The 14504-nt window shown below is 51.3% G+C and overlaps 2 protein-coding genes and 1 non-coding gene across 9 annotated transcripts in view; 2 read left to right on the forward strand and 1 right to left on the reverse strand.

Annotated features, from left to right (window-relative positions):
• Positions 1-1596: 1596 nt before the first annotated feature.
• LOC103178978 (cytochrome c oxidase subunit 7B, mitochondrial) lies at positions 1597-4743 on the reverse strand. The gene is made up of 3 exons (XM_007894011.2): positions 4639-4743; positions 2148-2272; positions 1597-1815 (listed from the first exon to the last, which is right to left on the reverse strand). The coding sequence occupies exons 1-3, from the start codon at positions 4673-4675 to the stop codon at positions 1738-1740; spliced, it is 240 nt and encodes a 79-aa protein (XP_007892202.1). The 5' UTR covers positions 4676-4743; the 3' UTR covers positions 1597-1737.
• A 460-nt stretch (positions 4744-5203) lies between these two features.
• Positions 5204-5324, forward strand: trnal-caa. The gene is made up of 2 exons: positions 5204-5241; positions 5279-5324. It is a non-coding gene; the product is annotated as a tRNA-Leu (tRNA).
• Positions 5325-9179: 3855 nt separating this feature from the next.
• LOC103178986 (zinc finger MYM-type protein 3) overlaps positions 9180-14504 on the forward strand; it is a 32695-nt gene continuing 27370 nt past the window's right edge. For 3 of the 7 annotated variants that reach the window (XM_007894020.2, XM_007894064.2, XM_007894071.2), the window contains exon 1: positions 10641-10771. The gene's annotated coding sequence lies outside the window, so the exon portion shown is untranslated. The other 4 variants (XM_042340716.1, XM_007894030.2, XM_042340717.1 and 1 more) reach the window with 4 other exon arrangements.

The raw sequence follows: 14504 nt of genomic DNA on the forward strand, positions 1-14504 counted from the left end.
AGAAATTAGAGAAGAAAACTTTTTAAAATACAACAACTTGGATTTATATAGCGCCCTCCACACCGGACGGCGCCTCAGAGCGCTTCACAGTAACAGATCCCGGGACCGAGCCAGCGGGAGGGGGAGGAAGGTGACCAAAGGCGCAGTCGAAAAGAAAGTTCTTCAGCAGAGACCTGAAAGTAGGAAGGGAGGGAGTGAGGCGAAGGGAGTGAGGAGGGGAATTCCAGAGCCTCGGGGCGTAGTGGCTGAAAGCACGGCCCCCGAATACGAAAAATGAGAGTTGATGAAACAGGTTGAACTCCTTCAAGGCCCATCTGAAGACCTTCCTCTTCGAATGGGACGTCCTCCTGACGTGAAAGGCGCTTTATAAATGGAATCTTGTTGTTGTTGTTGTTGTTGAATGTGCCTTCGGTCATCCTCCCACCGCCATCCCCTTTGCTCGCCACCCCTCGTCCAATCCCCTAGCTCGGATGCAAACCCTTCACCGTCCAGCACTTTGGGACATCCTCATGTCATGAAAAGCGCTGTGTAAATGCAATTCGTTCTTATACAATTCAGTAAAAACTCGTGCTTTTCACAGACTAAATTCAAAAAGACAAAAAATGTGTAAGTTTGTGAATTTATCATGACTGGAGGTTCCCAAAAAGTTCCCTAGTAGCATTGATTCTTTTGTAGTGGTGATCTGACCTCCGATTAACACATCGCATCAGCAACTCCAAACTGAATCTTTTGACAGCAACATGTGCCTGACTGACTACCTTAGTGTTAAACTCCAGCAACTTCACTAACGCTCCAGGTTCGTTGCTGCTCTGTTATTTTAGATTGAGCTTAAATGAGCGGAAGCACTGAAGTTGCCTTCTCTCTGCAACTTGGCTGCAAGGACCAGATTCTTGGGCACGAGGTTCCATTGATCGTCTGGTTCCATCTAGAGGAGGGTCATGTTATTTCAGCCACCGCGCCTGGCAAACTACAGGAAGCCCGTCATCCCACGACCGCAGAAGGGACATGTACATTCAGTGTATCAGGAACCCTCAACAGTACAACAACAACAACTTAATAATAATCCTTGCATTTGATATAGCGCTTTTCACGTCGGGAGGATGTCCCAAAGCGCTTCACAGAAGACACTGTAAAGTGAATTGACTGTATACTTGTGGGAGAACGCGGCAGCCAATTGCGCACAGCAATGTCCCGCAAACAGTCGTAGATTGAAAATGACCAATTTATTATTGTTTTTGGTTTGGAGGGATTATTATTAGGCTCTGTGTGGAGTAAGGAAACTTGCCCAAGGTTTCGCCCTCTGCCTGGAAATGAACTCAGGTCTCTTACTTGCAAAGCGAGTGCTCTAACCACTGAGCCACAGGACTCCACATAAGCTTGGATTTATATAGCGCCCTCCACACCGGACGGCGCCTCAGTGCGCTTAACGTAGCTTCAGAATAGAGGTTCACAATTTCATACCAAATGGGCTAATATTGCAGAATTATTCAATGATTTTAATAATTCTGCCTCCAGTTTCTGCCCACAAGATTAGTACATGTGTGTTATCGTCACAGAACTACCACCTTAAGTGCACGGAATAATTGTAACGGACAATAAGTTTTTATAATTTATTGATTTACCATGAAACCAAATATACAGACATCAGCGCAATAATGTAAGTGGGCTGGAAGTGATTTATAGTTCAGGACGTTTGCGTAAGGTTTACTCAGGATTTCCTGCACACCGTCTCTTCCATCAGTCCTCCCTCCACTCTTGTGGGGTGACCTTGCCTACTGGTGAAAAGTTCCAGGTGATTCCGGTCTGCGTAGAAACCTAAGTAAAAGAGAAAATATTACCACTCTGTAAAAGGAAAGATTAAGAGCTCGTAGTGGCTCAGCTGTCATAGGCATTGGCAGCAGTGACAGACATATACAGGACAGGTAAATCGAAGTTCAATCCCCAGTATGCCCGAGTTAGAATGCTGAAATTAATCTGTTACATACTCCTAGAAATTAACAGTGGTCCCTGCTAAAAAGAGGAAAGGTCACCATAGGCACAGTCGAAAAGGAAGTGTGATTTGAACATGGGCAAGGAGGTGGCAAGGCGGAGGGATTGAGGCAGTAAGTTCCAAAGCGGATGCTGATACTCTATATGAAAACACTTACAAATGACCAGATACCAACACAGAATGTTGTTCCCGCCAAAAGGATAACTGTTCCATATTTGTCATGAAAATCAGGACCGGCTCTGTGGTGAGCTTGTCTCGTCATAACCGGGCGAATGCTGCGTCCTGAAATTGAAACAAAAGCGAACCATCAGAACCATTGATAACTCTCACAACCACAGACATTTAAAGTGAATTAAATAAAAGCCGCACATTTTCCCAAACTAAAGTTAAGACAGCAAAACGATCACCACCAGACATACCTATGCAGCTCAAGAGGTGCATTGGTGGGCCTGAAAGCAGATTGCTTGCTTGGCCTGAATCATAGATGCTGTTTAGCCCAGCAAGAGGAAAGCTAGAAATGCATTATACAGTACTTGCAATTTTAAGAACTATACAGAATGCTAGCAATATATTTATTGACAATTCTTATAAAACAATAATGGTAATATTTTCTAGAAGCTGTCAGTTGAGCGCATATTACTTTGACAAAAAGCAGCATTAGGATCATACCAAGATTTGTGGATGGGTGCATTCTGAAGTGATTCCTTTAAATAGAAATCACTAACGCACTTTCAATAAAGAGTAGCTCATAAATGCACTGTGTGACCTTGAAACCCTTTTATTGCAGTATCCATCAATCAGCTCGGCTAGGTTTTCAAGCTCAATGGCTGTGTTTAAAAATCCTTTGGTTATAAACTGTTTTCAAAATCTTCCTCCAGGCCAAGCTGAAGGTCAACAACCTCCATCATACAAAATAGCGTAATTATTACTAAATTTCTCACAAAGAGTGAGAACAAAAAAGGTTATCTCAATCAGTAGCACTTTCACCTCAGAAGTCTGAGTCCCAAATAGGAATTTAAGATCTTAATCTTGTTTAATAGTCTTGGATAACACTGTGAGAGTACTGCATTATTCGAGGTGCCTTTAGTTAAAACATTAATCTGAGGTCCAGTCTGCCTGCTCTAATGAATATTAAAGACACTATTGTATTTAGAAGAGCAGGGAATTTTACCATCATCTTGGCACTTTCCTCATAAATTACAAAATAAAACTGAGCTAATCTGGATTCTGAATACCAGTCGGGCCCTGAGTAATTGGTGTGTTTAACTTCAGCAAATTGGAAATAATGCAATTCTTAATTTGTGATATACAATTCGAATAGCACATAGAGCTGTCAGTTTAACATGGCTGCATGTGTACACTATAATAATAATAATCCTTGCATTTGATATAGCGCTTTTCACGTCGGGAGGACGTCCCAAAGCGCTTCACAGAACACACTGTAAAGTGAATTGACTGTATATTTGTGGGCGAACGCGGCAGCCAATTGCGCACAGCAATGTCCCACAAACAGTCGTAGATTGAAAATGACCAATTTATTATTGTTTTTGGTTTTTGGAGGGATTATCAGGCATAATGCTTGATGCACAATAACAAAGGTCAGTTTAAACCCATATGATTGGAGTGGGAAGGAGGGGTTGTCCTTGTATGAAAGGTCAAAAACCCCAAACCTGATTCACCAACCTTTCAAATAAATTCCTTCACATTGGCCATTTGCACCATTATTTCCCCCCTAATGACACTGTACAAGCTGCCTCCACACTCAAAGATTTCCTTGTGCAATGGGCCAGGAGGACCCATCGGCTTAAACTGGCGAGGAGTTCAGCAATATTACTAAATGTTAAGTGTGTGTCTGCAAAATACTCCGCTTTTCTACACAGAAGTTTAACCCCCACATTGCATTAATTTGAGCTTCTGCATCCTCCTCATCCCCAACACATACAGATACACACACAGAGAGTCACAGACACAGAGTGAGAGAGACACACAATCACAGACAGAGACACAGAGGGACACAGACACCAAGAGACAGACACAGACAGACACACAGAGAGACAGTCACGGACACAGAGAGAGAGGCGATCACAGACGGAGAAACAGTCACAGAGAGAGTCACAGACAGAAACACACAGATAGATAGTCATAGACAGAAACACAGAGACAGTCACAGACAGAAACACAGAGAGACAGACACAGACAGAAACAGACAGACAGACAGTCACAGACAGAAACACACACAGACAGACAGTCACAGACAGAAACACACAGACAGACAGTCACAGACAGAAACACACAGAGACAGACACAGACAGAAACACACACAGACAGACAGTCACAGACAGAAACACACAGAGACAGTCACAGAGACAGTCACAGACGAGACGCATACATATACACACACACAGAAAGACAGGCAGAAATGCTCGCAATGATACAGACAGAGAGAGAGGACAGTTATACCCACAGGGCCCCTTCCCCCGCCGCCCAGAAACGACCTTCAGCCAAACCACCTCTCGGCCTTGTCAGGGCGAGGGCGGGAGGTAAACCTCAGGAACCAGGACCAGAATATACACTAACACCGCCCCCTAATAAAAACCCTCTCCTCATTCACTGATGAGCGGGTATAGAGGGGAGGGTGCAATGCTTACCCGCCAGGGACAGCAAGCTCCTGGCCACAGGTACCATCTCTCTCTCTCTCTCACACACACACACACACAAAATGGCTGCCGCCGGCAATGCGCCTGCGCACGAGCCACCTCGCCGCTCGATGCCTCAACGTCGGGGGGGGGCGCGCGGGGGCCGCTGGGTTATGCCGTCCCTCCCGCGGCTCCTCCCGTCGCAAAATTACCGCAAATCAAGCGATGACGAACTACAGCTCCCGGCGCCCCCCGCGCGCGCGCGCGGCCGCTCCTGGTCAAGGTGCGCGGCTATTCGGTGCCTTAGATTACAGTCAGTGACCACACACCTGTTATCGCCTCTCGGCGTGAATAGCAGTTTGTGATGGAGGGAATGACTCGTTGCATTTAGTCGGGTGTAGAGGATCTCAAGTGGTGGGAGTTATATATATATAATAATATATACGTTATGTTGTGGTAAAGGCGGCTCCGGCCGCTCCCAACCCGCCTGGGCATCGAGATGGAAGTCGAGTCGAGCGACCGAACAGACTGCTCAGTGAGGGTTATTAAGGCTATTAACAGCCGCTGACTATCGAGTGTCAGGATGGCCGAGTGGTCTAAGGCGCCAGACTCAAGGAGTGAAGTCCTTCGGCGTAACGAGCCGCTGCGGGTGTTCTGGTCTCCAACTGGAGGCGTGGGTTCGAATCCCACTTCTGACACAAATTTTTTTTAAATTTTTTTTTTTTTAATTCTTGTCGTTTTTAAACAAGTATTTACAAAAATAAACTCCCCAAATACAGTGCTTATCTGTGTCACGTGCAGTGATCATATTATAATACTTCAAAAGGTAAATACTGCAGCGCAGATTTTGCCCACAAGTAACAACACAGTCACTACACTTTGCGGTGTGTCCTGTGAAGCGCTTTGAGACGTCTCGAAGCCGGGCCTTCGGTAAAGTGTAGTGGCTGTGTGTTTGTAGGTGATCTGCCAAGATCTAATAAGATGTTGGAAAGGGCTTGGTGGGCTGAATGGCCTCCCTCTCCCCGTTGGGTCTTGCTGTGTGTGTATATATAACAATAATAATAATAATATTATTAGATGTGCATTTACTTGCCATTCGCAGAGTGGGCAGAGGGCGTCACCGGGACCTTCAGATGGTGGCGTTATCCAACCTGTGAGCTGCTTTGTTTATCAGCGAGAACTTCCTTTAGATTTGGTCCCTGTGGCAGCTCCCGGCTAACCTGGTCCATCACAAGGACGTTGCGGGTGATCATTTTTCCGCAAATCTTTTAAAACAAAACACGACTAACGGATTGCTTTTCCATTTTGTTACCATAACAACCCTGCAGTAAAGTACACCCTAAGTGGGTACCTGGGATGAGCTCCACTGGCTCTTTCGCAGCTGCTGTGTGGAGATCAATGAGTGCACACAGTGGCACATTGTGCCGTACCCGGATTCAGAGATTTGATTGTTTACCACGACAGCTTCATCCTAAAGCCCCAGGGACACGTCGCAGAGCTAATTGCTGGGTACAGCTTTTGTCCGTGTCCTGCTCCGCAGCGCGTGCTGAGGATTACAAGCAAGTCAAATGTCTCAGCACATTGCGGTAGGCACAAGTGCTTGTTCTTATGCCACCTTGTGTCATTAGTGTCTCAAGCAATACAACAGCTCTGTGATATATCTACAGCTGAGGACACCTCAGAACTTGCCCTCCTTCCTGAATCTACTGTGTCTAGCACTAGTGTCTCAAATGCTTCAAGATATTCTTTATGTGAAAGGCACTCTCTCTTCCTAAAATATTTAGAAATGTATTGTCAGATCTGCCACCCTTCAGATGAGACGTCAAACTGAGATTCCCTCTTTTCCGCAACGACAACAGATATTGGAAAGCAGAAGGGAGTTTCTCCATGGATCCTACCGACTTTTTGAAATGATAAAATTGGTTGTTCGCTTCACTTGAAGACTCTTTGTGGGACTTTGCTTTGCACAAAATGACTGCTTGCACGGTCACTGCATTTGACAATTATTCATTGCAAAAAGTGCATAGAGCCTTTTTACTATGTCAGACACAAGGCTTGTCATTATTCATATTTTCATGAAATATTTAAATTGAGGTGAGTGGCATTGGGTCAACAACATCAACAACAACTTGCATTTATATACCACCCTTCACACGGAACAGCATCTCTGAGTACTTGAACAGGTAGTCAGTCACTGGAACTGTTTTCTTTTGAAAATGTTTATAGCAAATGTTCAAAGCACCGTGTGATAATTATGAAGTCATTTAACACAACAATGCTTTACAAGCACTGGGACCAAACTACAAAGAGACCCAGTGCGACCATTAAACCCTTATACTTTCTTTTATCTTTGCTGAGAAACTTTTTCCAATTCTTTTACAGATTAATTTTTAAAACATGGCCTAAATGGCCTGATTAAAGCTCACAGGGTTTGTATACTTACATCTTATTTATACCTGCCTCAGGTGATGAACTGATGATTGACTCACTGTTGTTCGTTGTTTAACTCATCCTGTTGTTGTTTGGCAGATGAATCCTCTAATCAACAGAATCAGAAGATTGTGGGTTCAAGCCCCACAACAGGAATGACTTCACAGTCTAGTTTGAGACTTCAGGGCAGTGCTGCTACCTCTCTCATGTGGTCATATTTCCTCTTTTGGTTCCTTGCTCCCATACTAACTAACGGATGTTTACTTACACATAATTGGATCTTCCACCTCTGGACCCAGTTATCCAAAATTTTCCAATTATTAACCAAGTCATTAGCAAATTGCTACAATTCACAGACTGCATAAGACTTAAAGGAATCATGTATGTGTGTCTCTTTGTGTACGTGTATAGCGCCTTTCCCGGTAGGATGTCTCAAATCGCTTCACAGGATATACTTACTATGAAGTGGAGTGACTATGTTCTTGTGTGCATGCATGTGACAGCCAATTTGCACACAGCAATGTCCCGCAAACAAAGCTATGCAGTGAATGAATTTTATTTGGGGGTTGGTTGACCAGACCACAGGAAGAAACTTCCTCTTTTTTGAACAGTGCCACGGGTCCTTTAACATCCAGGCGGACTGGAGTTCAGTTTAACTTCTCATCTGAAGGACAGAGTAGGGAATAGGTTTCTTGCAAAATCCTCTATGCACTGATTTCTTTTCATCTGCGCCCGTCTCCCCAGTCTTTATGCAAGAAGTTTTCCAAGCGATTACTCTGGTCAAAAATCCGAGACCATGTTTCAACGGAAGGATTCTCCCTTCAGCACGAGAACACAGCAGCAGCTGGTGAAAGTGGATAAAGAACTTGCCAAAGGCTATGTTTGTGCTGATGCCCTGCACAACAAGCATTGTGGAAGCCACGTGGTACAGGTGATAATCTGTGTGACTGGCAGGTGCCCCACGGTGCCTGCTGTTAGCTGCTTACCTTGGCTGGTCCACATGGAAACAATAAATGAAACGATTCAGTTTCTGGTCACTGCCTTCCATTTACCCTGTGTATTTTTTTTTTTGGTGGTGCATTATTTTCAATGCTTTTCTTTCGGGCAATTGCAAAACGCTTGAACAGACATTTAAAAGAATCAGCGATTTACACTGGTATAGAACGAATCAGATCCGGCTGCTGCTTAGACCCAGGACTCTTCTCCTCCCCCACCACCCCACCCCCATCACCAAGATTTTGATGAGCGACGTTTTAAAAAGTTTCCTCTGTTACATTAAAACGAAGCGCTAGTTCTTTGTAAGAAACATTGTGTGCCCCCCCCCCACCCCACCGCCCGCAGGATTTGGGTGTAATGCCACTGATGCTCATCATTGGGGTAACTGCTGGAGTTCAACCAGCTAAAGCCACGTCCACAACAACAACAACAACCTCACATTTAGATAGCGCCCCTCACACTGAGTAGCGTCGCAGAGCGCATGAAAATTCCTGATGACACCTCACTCCGAGGTGAAAGGGCTCAGTGACCAGCCCTCCAGACTGGCAATTTAGGCATCTGTATAATATAATAATAATAATAATAATAATCCTTGCAATTGATATAACGCTTTTCACGTCGGGAGGACGTCCCAAAGCGCTTCACAGAACACACTGTAAAGTGAAGTGACTGTATATTTGTGGGCGAACGCGGCGGCCGATGGCGCACAGCAATGTCCCACAAACAGTCGTGGATTGAAAATGACCGATTTAATTATTGCTTTTGGCAATAATAACAACAATAACAACAACGACAACAGCGCCTTATCACGTCGTCGAGACGTCTCAAACGAAGCTCCTCGCTGTGAGGGTGTAGTGACCGTCGGGCGAAGTCGAGAGCCGCATCAAGTAAACGTCGGGCGGGATAACGAGCGGGTCAGCTCGCAGCCACCCCCCACCCCACCCCGAGCGAGGAGGCGCAACTTAGCCTCTCCCCCCCCCCCACAGTGTACCCCCACCCACCAGGGTCTCCCCCATCCCCACAGGAAGTGAGCGGGAGGGCGCTCACAGCCTGAGCCACCGACACCCCCTCACACACACAGAGAGAGAGCGAAGCGCCGTCAATATCGCGCCCACACATGAGGGGTTGAAGCCCGAGAGGGACACACAATGGAGAGAGAGACAGACGGAGCTTTCCTCATGAGCCGTTGCGCCCGTCCGTACCTCGACGTTAAAAGCGGCGACTGTGCCCCTCTCACACCGGCACCGGACGCCTTTTTTTTTTGAAACGAACGTTGTTGCCGCCGCCGCCTCTCCTGTGAGTTTTCCTTCTCCCTCAATAGCCCCCCCACCCCACCACCGTCCCCCCGCCATAAAACACACACACACACACACACCCACAGGGAGGGAGAGCGCGGGAGGGAAGGAAAAAAAAATATCCCCGTTTTACGTTTTCATTTTGTGACCGACCGCGGAGCAGCCGCGCGGGGAGAACAAGGCGTGAAACCACAGAGAAAAAAAAGGGAGACGCCGAGCGGAGGGGAGCGGAGCCGCGCGGGCGGGCGGGCGCTTCCGCTCGGCGCCGGAGCGTTTTGCGCGACGCCGGTTTCCTCCGCCCGCTTTCACCACCGACTGAACCCATTACGGGGGGAGGAGGGAGGGAAAGCGTAATGTGGGGCTACTTTTTGTTGTTGCTTGGACTTGTTTTGGGCTACAATTGTGTTTTAAATACGCGGCATCTCCCCCCCACCCCCCCCGCCCGCTGGTTTGCTTGGGCACCTCGTGACCTCTGGGTGCTGCGCGTGTGTTGCGTGTGAGCATGCGCGGCGGCGGCGGTGGCGGCGCGCTCGCGGGTGGGCGGTTTTTTTTCAAATGGTTCCAGTGCGACGTCGTCGGTGGCCCCGCGCGCGCGCGCGAGCGTGCGGGGGGGTGGGGGAGGGAGGAGGAGAGGGGGAGGAGTTTGTTTTGTAGCCCAAAGTCCACCCAAAAGTAGCCCCAGAGGCTGCGGCGTCGCCTCTGGCAGCCGCTGTCCAGGCGCTCTGAGACGCTTAACCCCTCTGCCGTGGCGTGGGGTATAATAACTGCAAGTTGTTGTCGTCGTGGCCGTGGGTGTCGGCAGCAGAATGGCCTGTTTGGATCTCAGTGCTTTTTTTTTATTATTATTTTTGGTATAACCTCGAGAAAAAGTTCTTCCAACGCCGATAAACAAGCGTTCGGTTGATTTAAAATGACGATTCTTTTTTTAAAAAATAATAATAACAATAATAAGGTACGTATCCCGCCCAAAGCCGTGTTTTTTTTTCTCTCCCTCTCTCTCTCTCCCCCTACGCACACACACCCCCCGCAGTGCAATAATAATAATAATAATATTGTTTTTAAAATGTGATTTTTTTAAAAAAAAGAAGCAAAACCCGCCCAAATCGGGCGTGAAAAAGCCCCAACGCCCGCCCGCCCGCGCGCGCGTGTGTCCGCGCGTGTGTGTGTGTGTGTTTTTCCTCCCTGTTAGTACACACGCGCTTCCCAATTGGGCGTGAAAACCGCCCAAAAGATTCCGTGGTCCCCCCTCAGCGCCGCCCGCCCCTCCCCCCGCCCCGCCCCCCCCTCGGGGTCCGCGCGCTGTCAATCAGAGCAGACGAGGCGGGAGGGAGAGCTGAGGGAGAGAGAGGGAGAGAGAGCGCCTCCTGGTCCTCGGGAAAGCGGAGCCGGAGCGTGAGGTGGATCGGATCAGCGCTGTGTGGCGGGTGTGTGTGCGGGTGTGTGTGTGTGTGTATATGTGCGTGTGTTTTGTGTCGCGTTGCGTACGCGCTTCGCAGCCGTGGCGCAGGTAGTTCTGCACTTTACATTATTCCTTCTGTTTCTCTTCCCTCAACCGTGTGTGAGGGAATATATATGTACGTATATATATATACATATATATGTTGTGTGAGAACCGGTGCCGTTTGCACTGGGGCTGATAATTGCACTTTTTTTGCCTCTCTCTCTGTCTCTATTCTCCCACTCACTCACTCACTCTCTCTCTCTCTCTGTCTCGTCTCTGTCTGTCTCACGTCGGGTCGGTTGTATGCGGTAATGGCGGACTGGAGCAAGAAACACACACACACACACACCGGGGGGGGGGGAGCTCACACTCACCCACCAGACACACTCGCTCACACTCGGACATCCTCGAGGTGCGAGTAGGGAGGGGGGGGGGCGCAATCCTGCGGCTGTGTGTGTTGGGGGGGGGGGGTGTGAGGGGGGGTTGTGTGTGTGAGGGGGTGGTGTGTGTGTGAGGGGGGTGTGTGTGTGAGAGGGGGGTCGTGTGTGTGAGAGGGGGGGTCGTGTGAGTGAGAGGTGTGTGTGTGTGAGGGGGTTGTGTGTGTGTGTGAGGGGGGTTGTGTGTGTGTGTGAGGGGGGGTTGTTTGTGTGTGAGGGGGGTTGTGTGTGTGTGTGAGGGGGGTTGTGTGTGTGTGTGAGGGGGGTTGTGTGTGTGTGTGTGAGGGGGGGTGTGTGTGTGTGAGGGGGGGTGTGTGTGTGAGGGGGGGGGTGTGGTGAGGGGGGGTTGTGTGTGAGGGGGGTTGTGTGTGAGGGGGGGGGTGTGTGAGGGGGGGTGTGTGAGGGGGGGGTGTGTGAGGGGGGGGTGTGTGAGGGGGGGGTGTGTGAGGGGGGGGGTTGTGTGTGAGGGGGGGTTTGTGTGTGTGTGTGGGGGGGGGTTGTGTGTGTGTGAGGGGGGGTTGTGTGTGTGTGAGGGGGGGGTTGTGTGTGTGTGAGGGGGGGGTTGTGTGTGTGTGAGGGGGGGTTGTGTGTGTGTGAGGGGGGGTTGGTGTGTGTGTGAGGGGGGGGTTGTGTGTGTGTGAGGGGGGGTTGTGTGTGTGTGTGAGGGGGGGGGTTGTGTGTGTGTGTGAGGGGGGGGGTTGTGTGTGTGTGTGAGGGGGGGGTTTGTGTGTGTGTGAGGGGGGGTTGTGTGTGTGTGTGAGGGGGGTTGTGTGTGTGTGTGAGGGGGGGGTTGTGTGTGTGTGTGAGGGGGGTTGTGTGTGTGTGTGAGGGGGGGGTTGTGTGTGTGTGTGAGGGGGGTTGTGTGTGTGTGTGAGGGGGGGGGTTGTGTGTGTGTGTGAGGGGGGGGTTGTGTGTGTGTGTGAGGGGGGGGGTTGTGTGTGTGTGTGAGGGGGGGGTTGTGTGTGTGTGAGGGGGGGGTTGTGTGTGTGTGTGAGGGGGGGTTGTGTGTGTGTGAGGGGGGGGTTGTGTGGTGTGTGTGAGGGGGGGGTGTGTGTGTGTGAGGGGGGGTTGTGTGTGTGTGAGGGGGGGTTGTGTGTGTGTGAGGGGGGGGTGTGTGTGTGTGAGGGGGGGGTGTGTGTGTGTGTGAGGGGGGGTTGTGTGTGTGTGAGGGGGGGTTGTGTGTGTGTGAGGGGGGGTTGTGTGTTGTGTGAGGGGGGGTTGTGTGTGTGTGAGGGGGGGGTTGTGTGTGTGTGAGGGGGGGTGGTTGGCTGTGTGTGTGAGGTGGGGGGTTGGGGTGTGTGTAGGGAGGGGGGGTGTGTGTGTGGTGTGTAGGGGGGGTTGTGTGTGTGAGGGGGGGGGTGTGTGTGAGGGGGGCTTGTGGGTGCTGTGGGGGGGGTTGTGTGTGTGGGGGTGGGGTGTGTGTGTGGGGGGGGTTGCGTGTGTGGAGGGGAGTGTTGCGTGTGTGAGGGGAGTGTTGCGTGTGTGAGGGGAGTTGTTGCGTGTGTGTGAGGGAGTGTTGCGTGTGTGTGAGGGGAGTGTTGCGTGTGTGTGAGGGTTTGCGTGTGTGTGAGGGGGGGTGTTGCGTGTGTGTGAGGGGAGTGTTGCGTGTGTGTGAGGGGGGTTTGCGTGTGTGTGAGGGGGGTTTGCGTGTGTGTGAGGGGAGTGTTGCGTGTGTGTGAGGGGGGGTTTTGCGTGTGTGTGAGGGGGTTTTGCGTGTGTGTAGGGGGGTTTTGCGTGTGTGTGAGGGGGGTTTTGCGTGTGTGGAGGGGGGTTTTGCGTGTGTGGGAGGGGGGTTTTGCGTGTGTGGGAGGGGGGGTTTTGCGTGTGTGGAGGGGGTTTTGCGTGTGTGGGAGGGGGGGTTTTGCGTGTGTGGGAGGGGGGGTTTTGCGTGTGTGGGAGGGGGGGTTTTGCGTGTGTGGGAGGGGGTTTTGCGTGTGTGGAGGGGGGTTTTGCGTGTGTGGGAGGGGGGGTTTTGCGCGTGTGTGGGAGGGGGGGTTTTGCGTGTGTGGGAGGGGGGGTTTTGCGTGTTGTGGGAGGGGGGTTTTGCGTGTGTGGGAGGGGGGGTTTTGCGTGTGTGGGAGGGGGGTTTTGCTGTTGTGGGAGGGGGGTTGCGTGTGTGGGAGGGGGGGTTGCGTGTGTGGGAGGGGGGGTTGCGTGTGTGGGAGGGGGGGTTTGCGTGTGTGGGAGGGGGGGTTGCGTGTGTGCGAGGGGGGTTGCGTGTGTGCGGGGGGTTGCGTGCGCGGCGGGGGCGTGCGCGTGTGGGGGCGTGCGCGTGTGGGGGCGTGCGCGTGTGGGGGCGTGCGCGTGTGGGGTTGCGTGCGCGTGAGGGGGGGGTTGCGTGCGCGTGAGGGGGGGTTGCGTGCGCGTGAGGGGGGGGTTGCGTGCGCGTGAGGGGGGGGGTTCGTGCGCGTGAGGGGGGGTTGCGTGCGCGTGAGGGGGGGGGCTGCTCGTGCGCGTGAGGGGGGGGCTGCGTGCGCGTGAGGGGGGTTGCGTGCGCGTGAGGGGGGGTTAGCGCGCGTGGGGAGTTGTTGTGTGGGTGGGGGAGGTGTGTGTGGAGGTGGGGGTTGTGTGTGTGGAGGTGGGGGGCTTGTGTGTGTGTGAGGGGGGGGATGTGCGTGTGTGTGGGGGGGGGGGTTGTGTGTGTGTGAGGGGGGTTGTGTGTGTGTGAGGGGTGGGTGTGTGAGAGAGGGGCGTTGTATGTGTGAGAGAGAGGGGCGTTGTGTGTGTGAGAGAGGGGGGTTGTGTGTGTGAGAGAGGGGGGTTGTGTGTGCGTGAGGGGGGGGGCTGTGTTTGTGCGCGAGTGTGGGGGGGGGTTCACGCCCGGGGGGGGTCACCCCTGGTTTGTGGTCTTATTATAGCATCTTGTTCAGGGAAGCCCCCCAAAAAAGAATGCTTTTTTTTGGGGAGGGGGCGTGGTGCACGTGTGGGATTTTGTGTTGGTTTTGGAAGGGAAAAAAACATTTATTGAAGGCGAGTCGGTTTTTATCTTGCTTTATTGCAGCCAAGAGGAGGGAGGGGATGGAGGAGTCAGGGAGGGGGAAAGACGAAGAGAAGAAATGGGGGTGGAAGAGAAAGGGTGGGTGGGGGAGAGAAAGGGTGGGTCGGGAGAGAGATAGGGTGGGGCGGGAGAGAGAAAGGGGCGGAGAGGGTGGTGTGGGGGAGAGAGAAAGGGGGCGAGAGGGTGGTGTGGGGGGAGAGAGAAAGGGAGCGGAGAGGGTGGTGTGGGGGGAGAGAAAGGGGGGGAGGGTGGTGTGGGGGAGAGGGTGGTGTGGGGGAGAG

Source organism: Callorhinchus milii, unplaced genomic scaffold (genome assembly GCF_018977255.1).
Source record: "Callorhinchus milii isolate IMCB2004 unplaced genomic scaffold, IMCB_Cmil_1.0 Scaffold15, whole genome shotgun sequence".
NCBI classification, from domain to species: Eukaryota; Metazoa; Chordata; class Chondrichthyes; order Chimaeriformes; family Callorhinchidae; genus Callorhinchus; species Callorhinchus milii.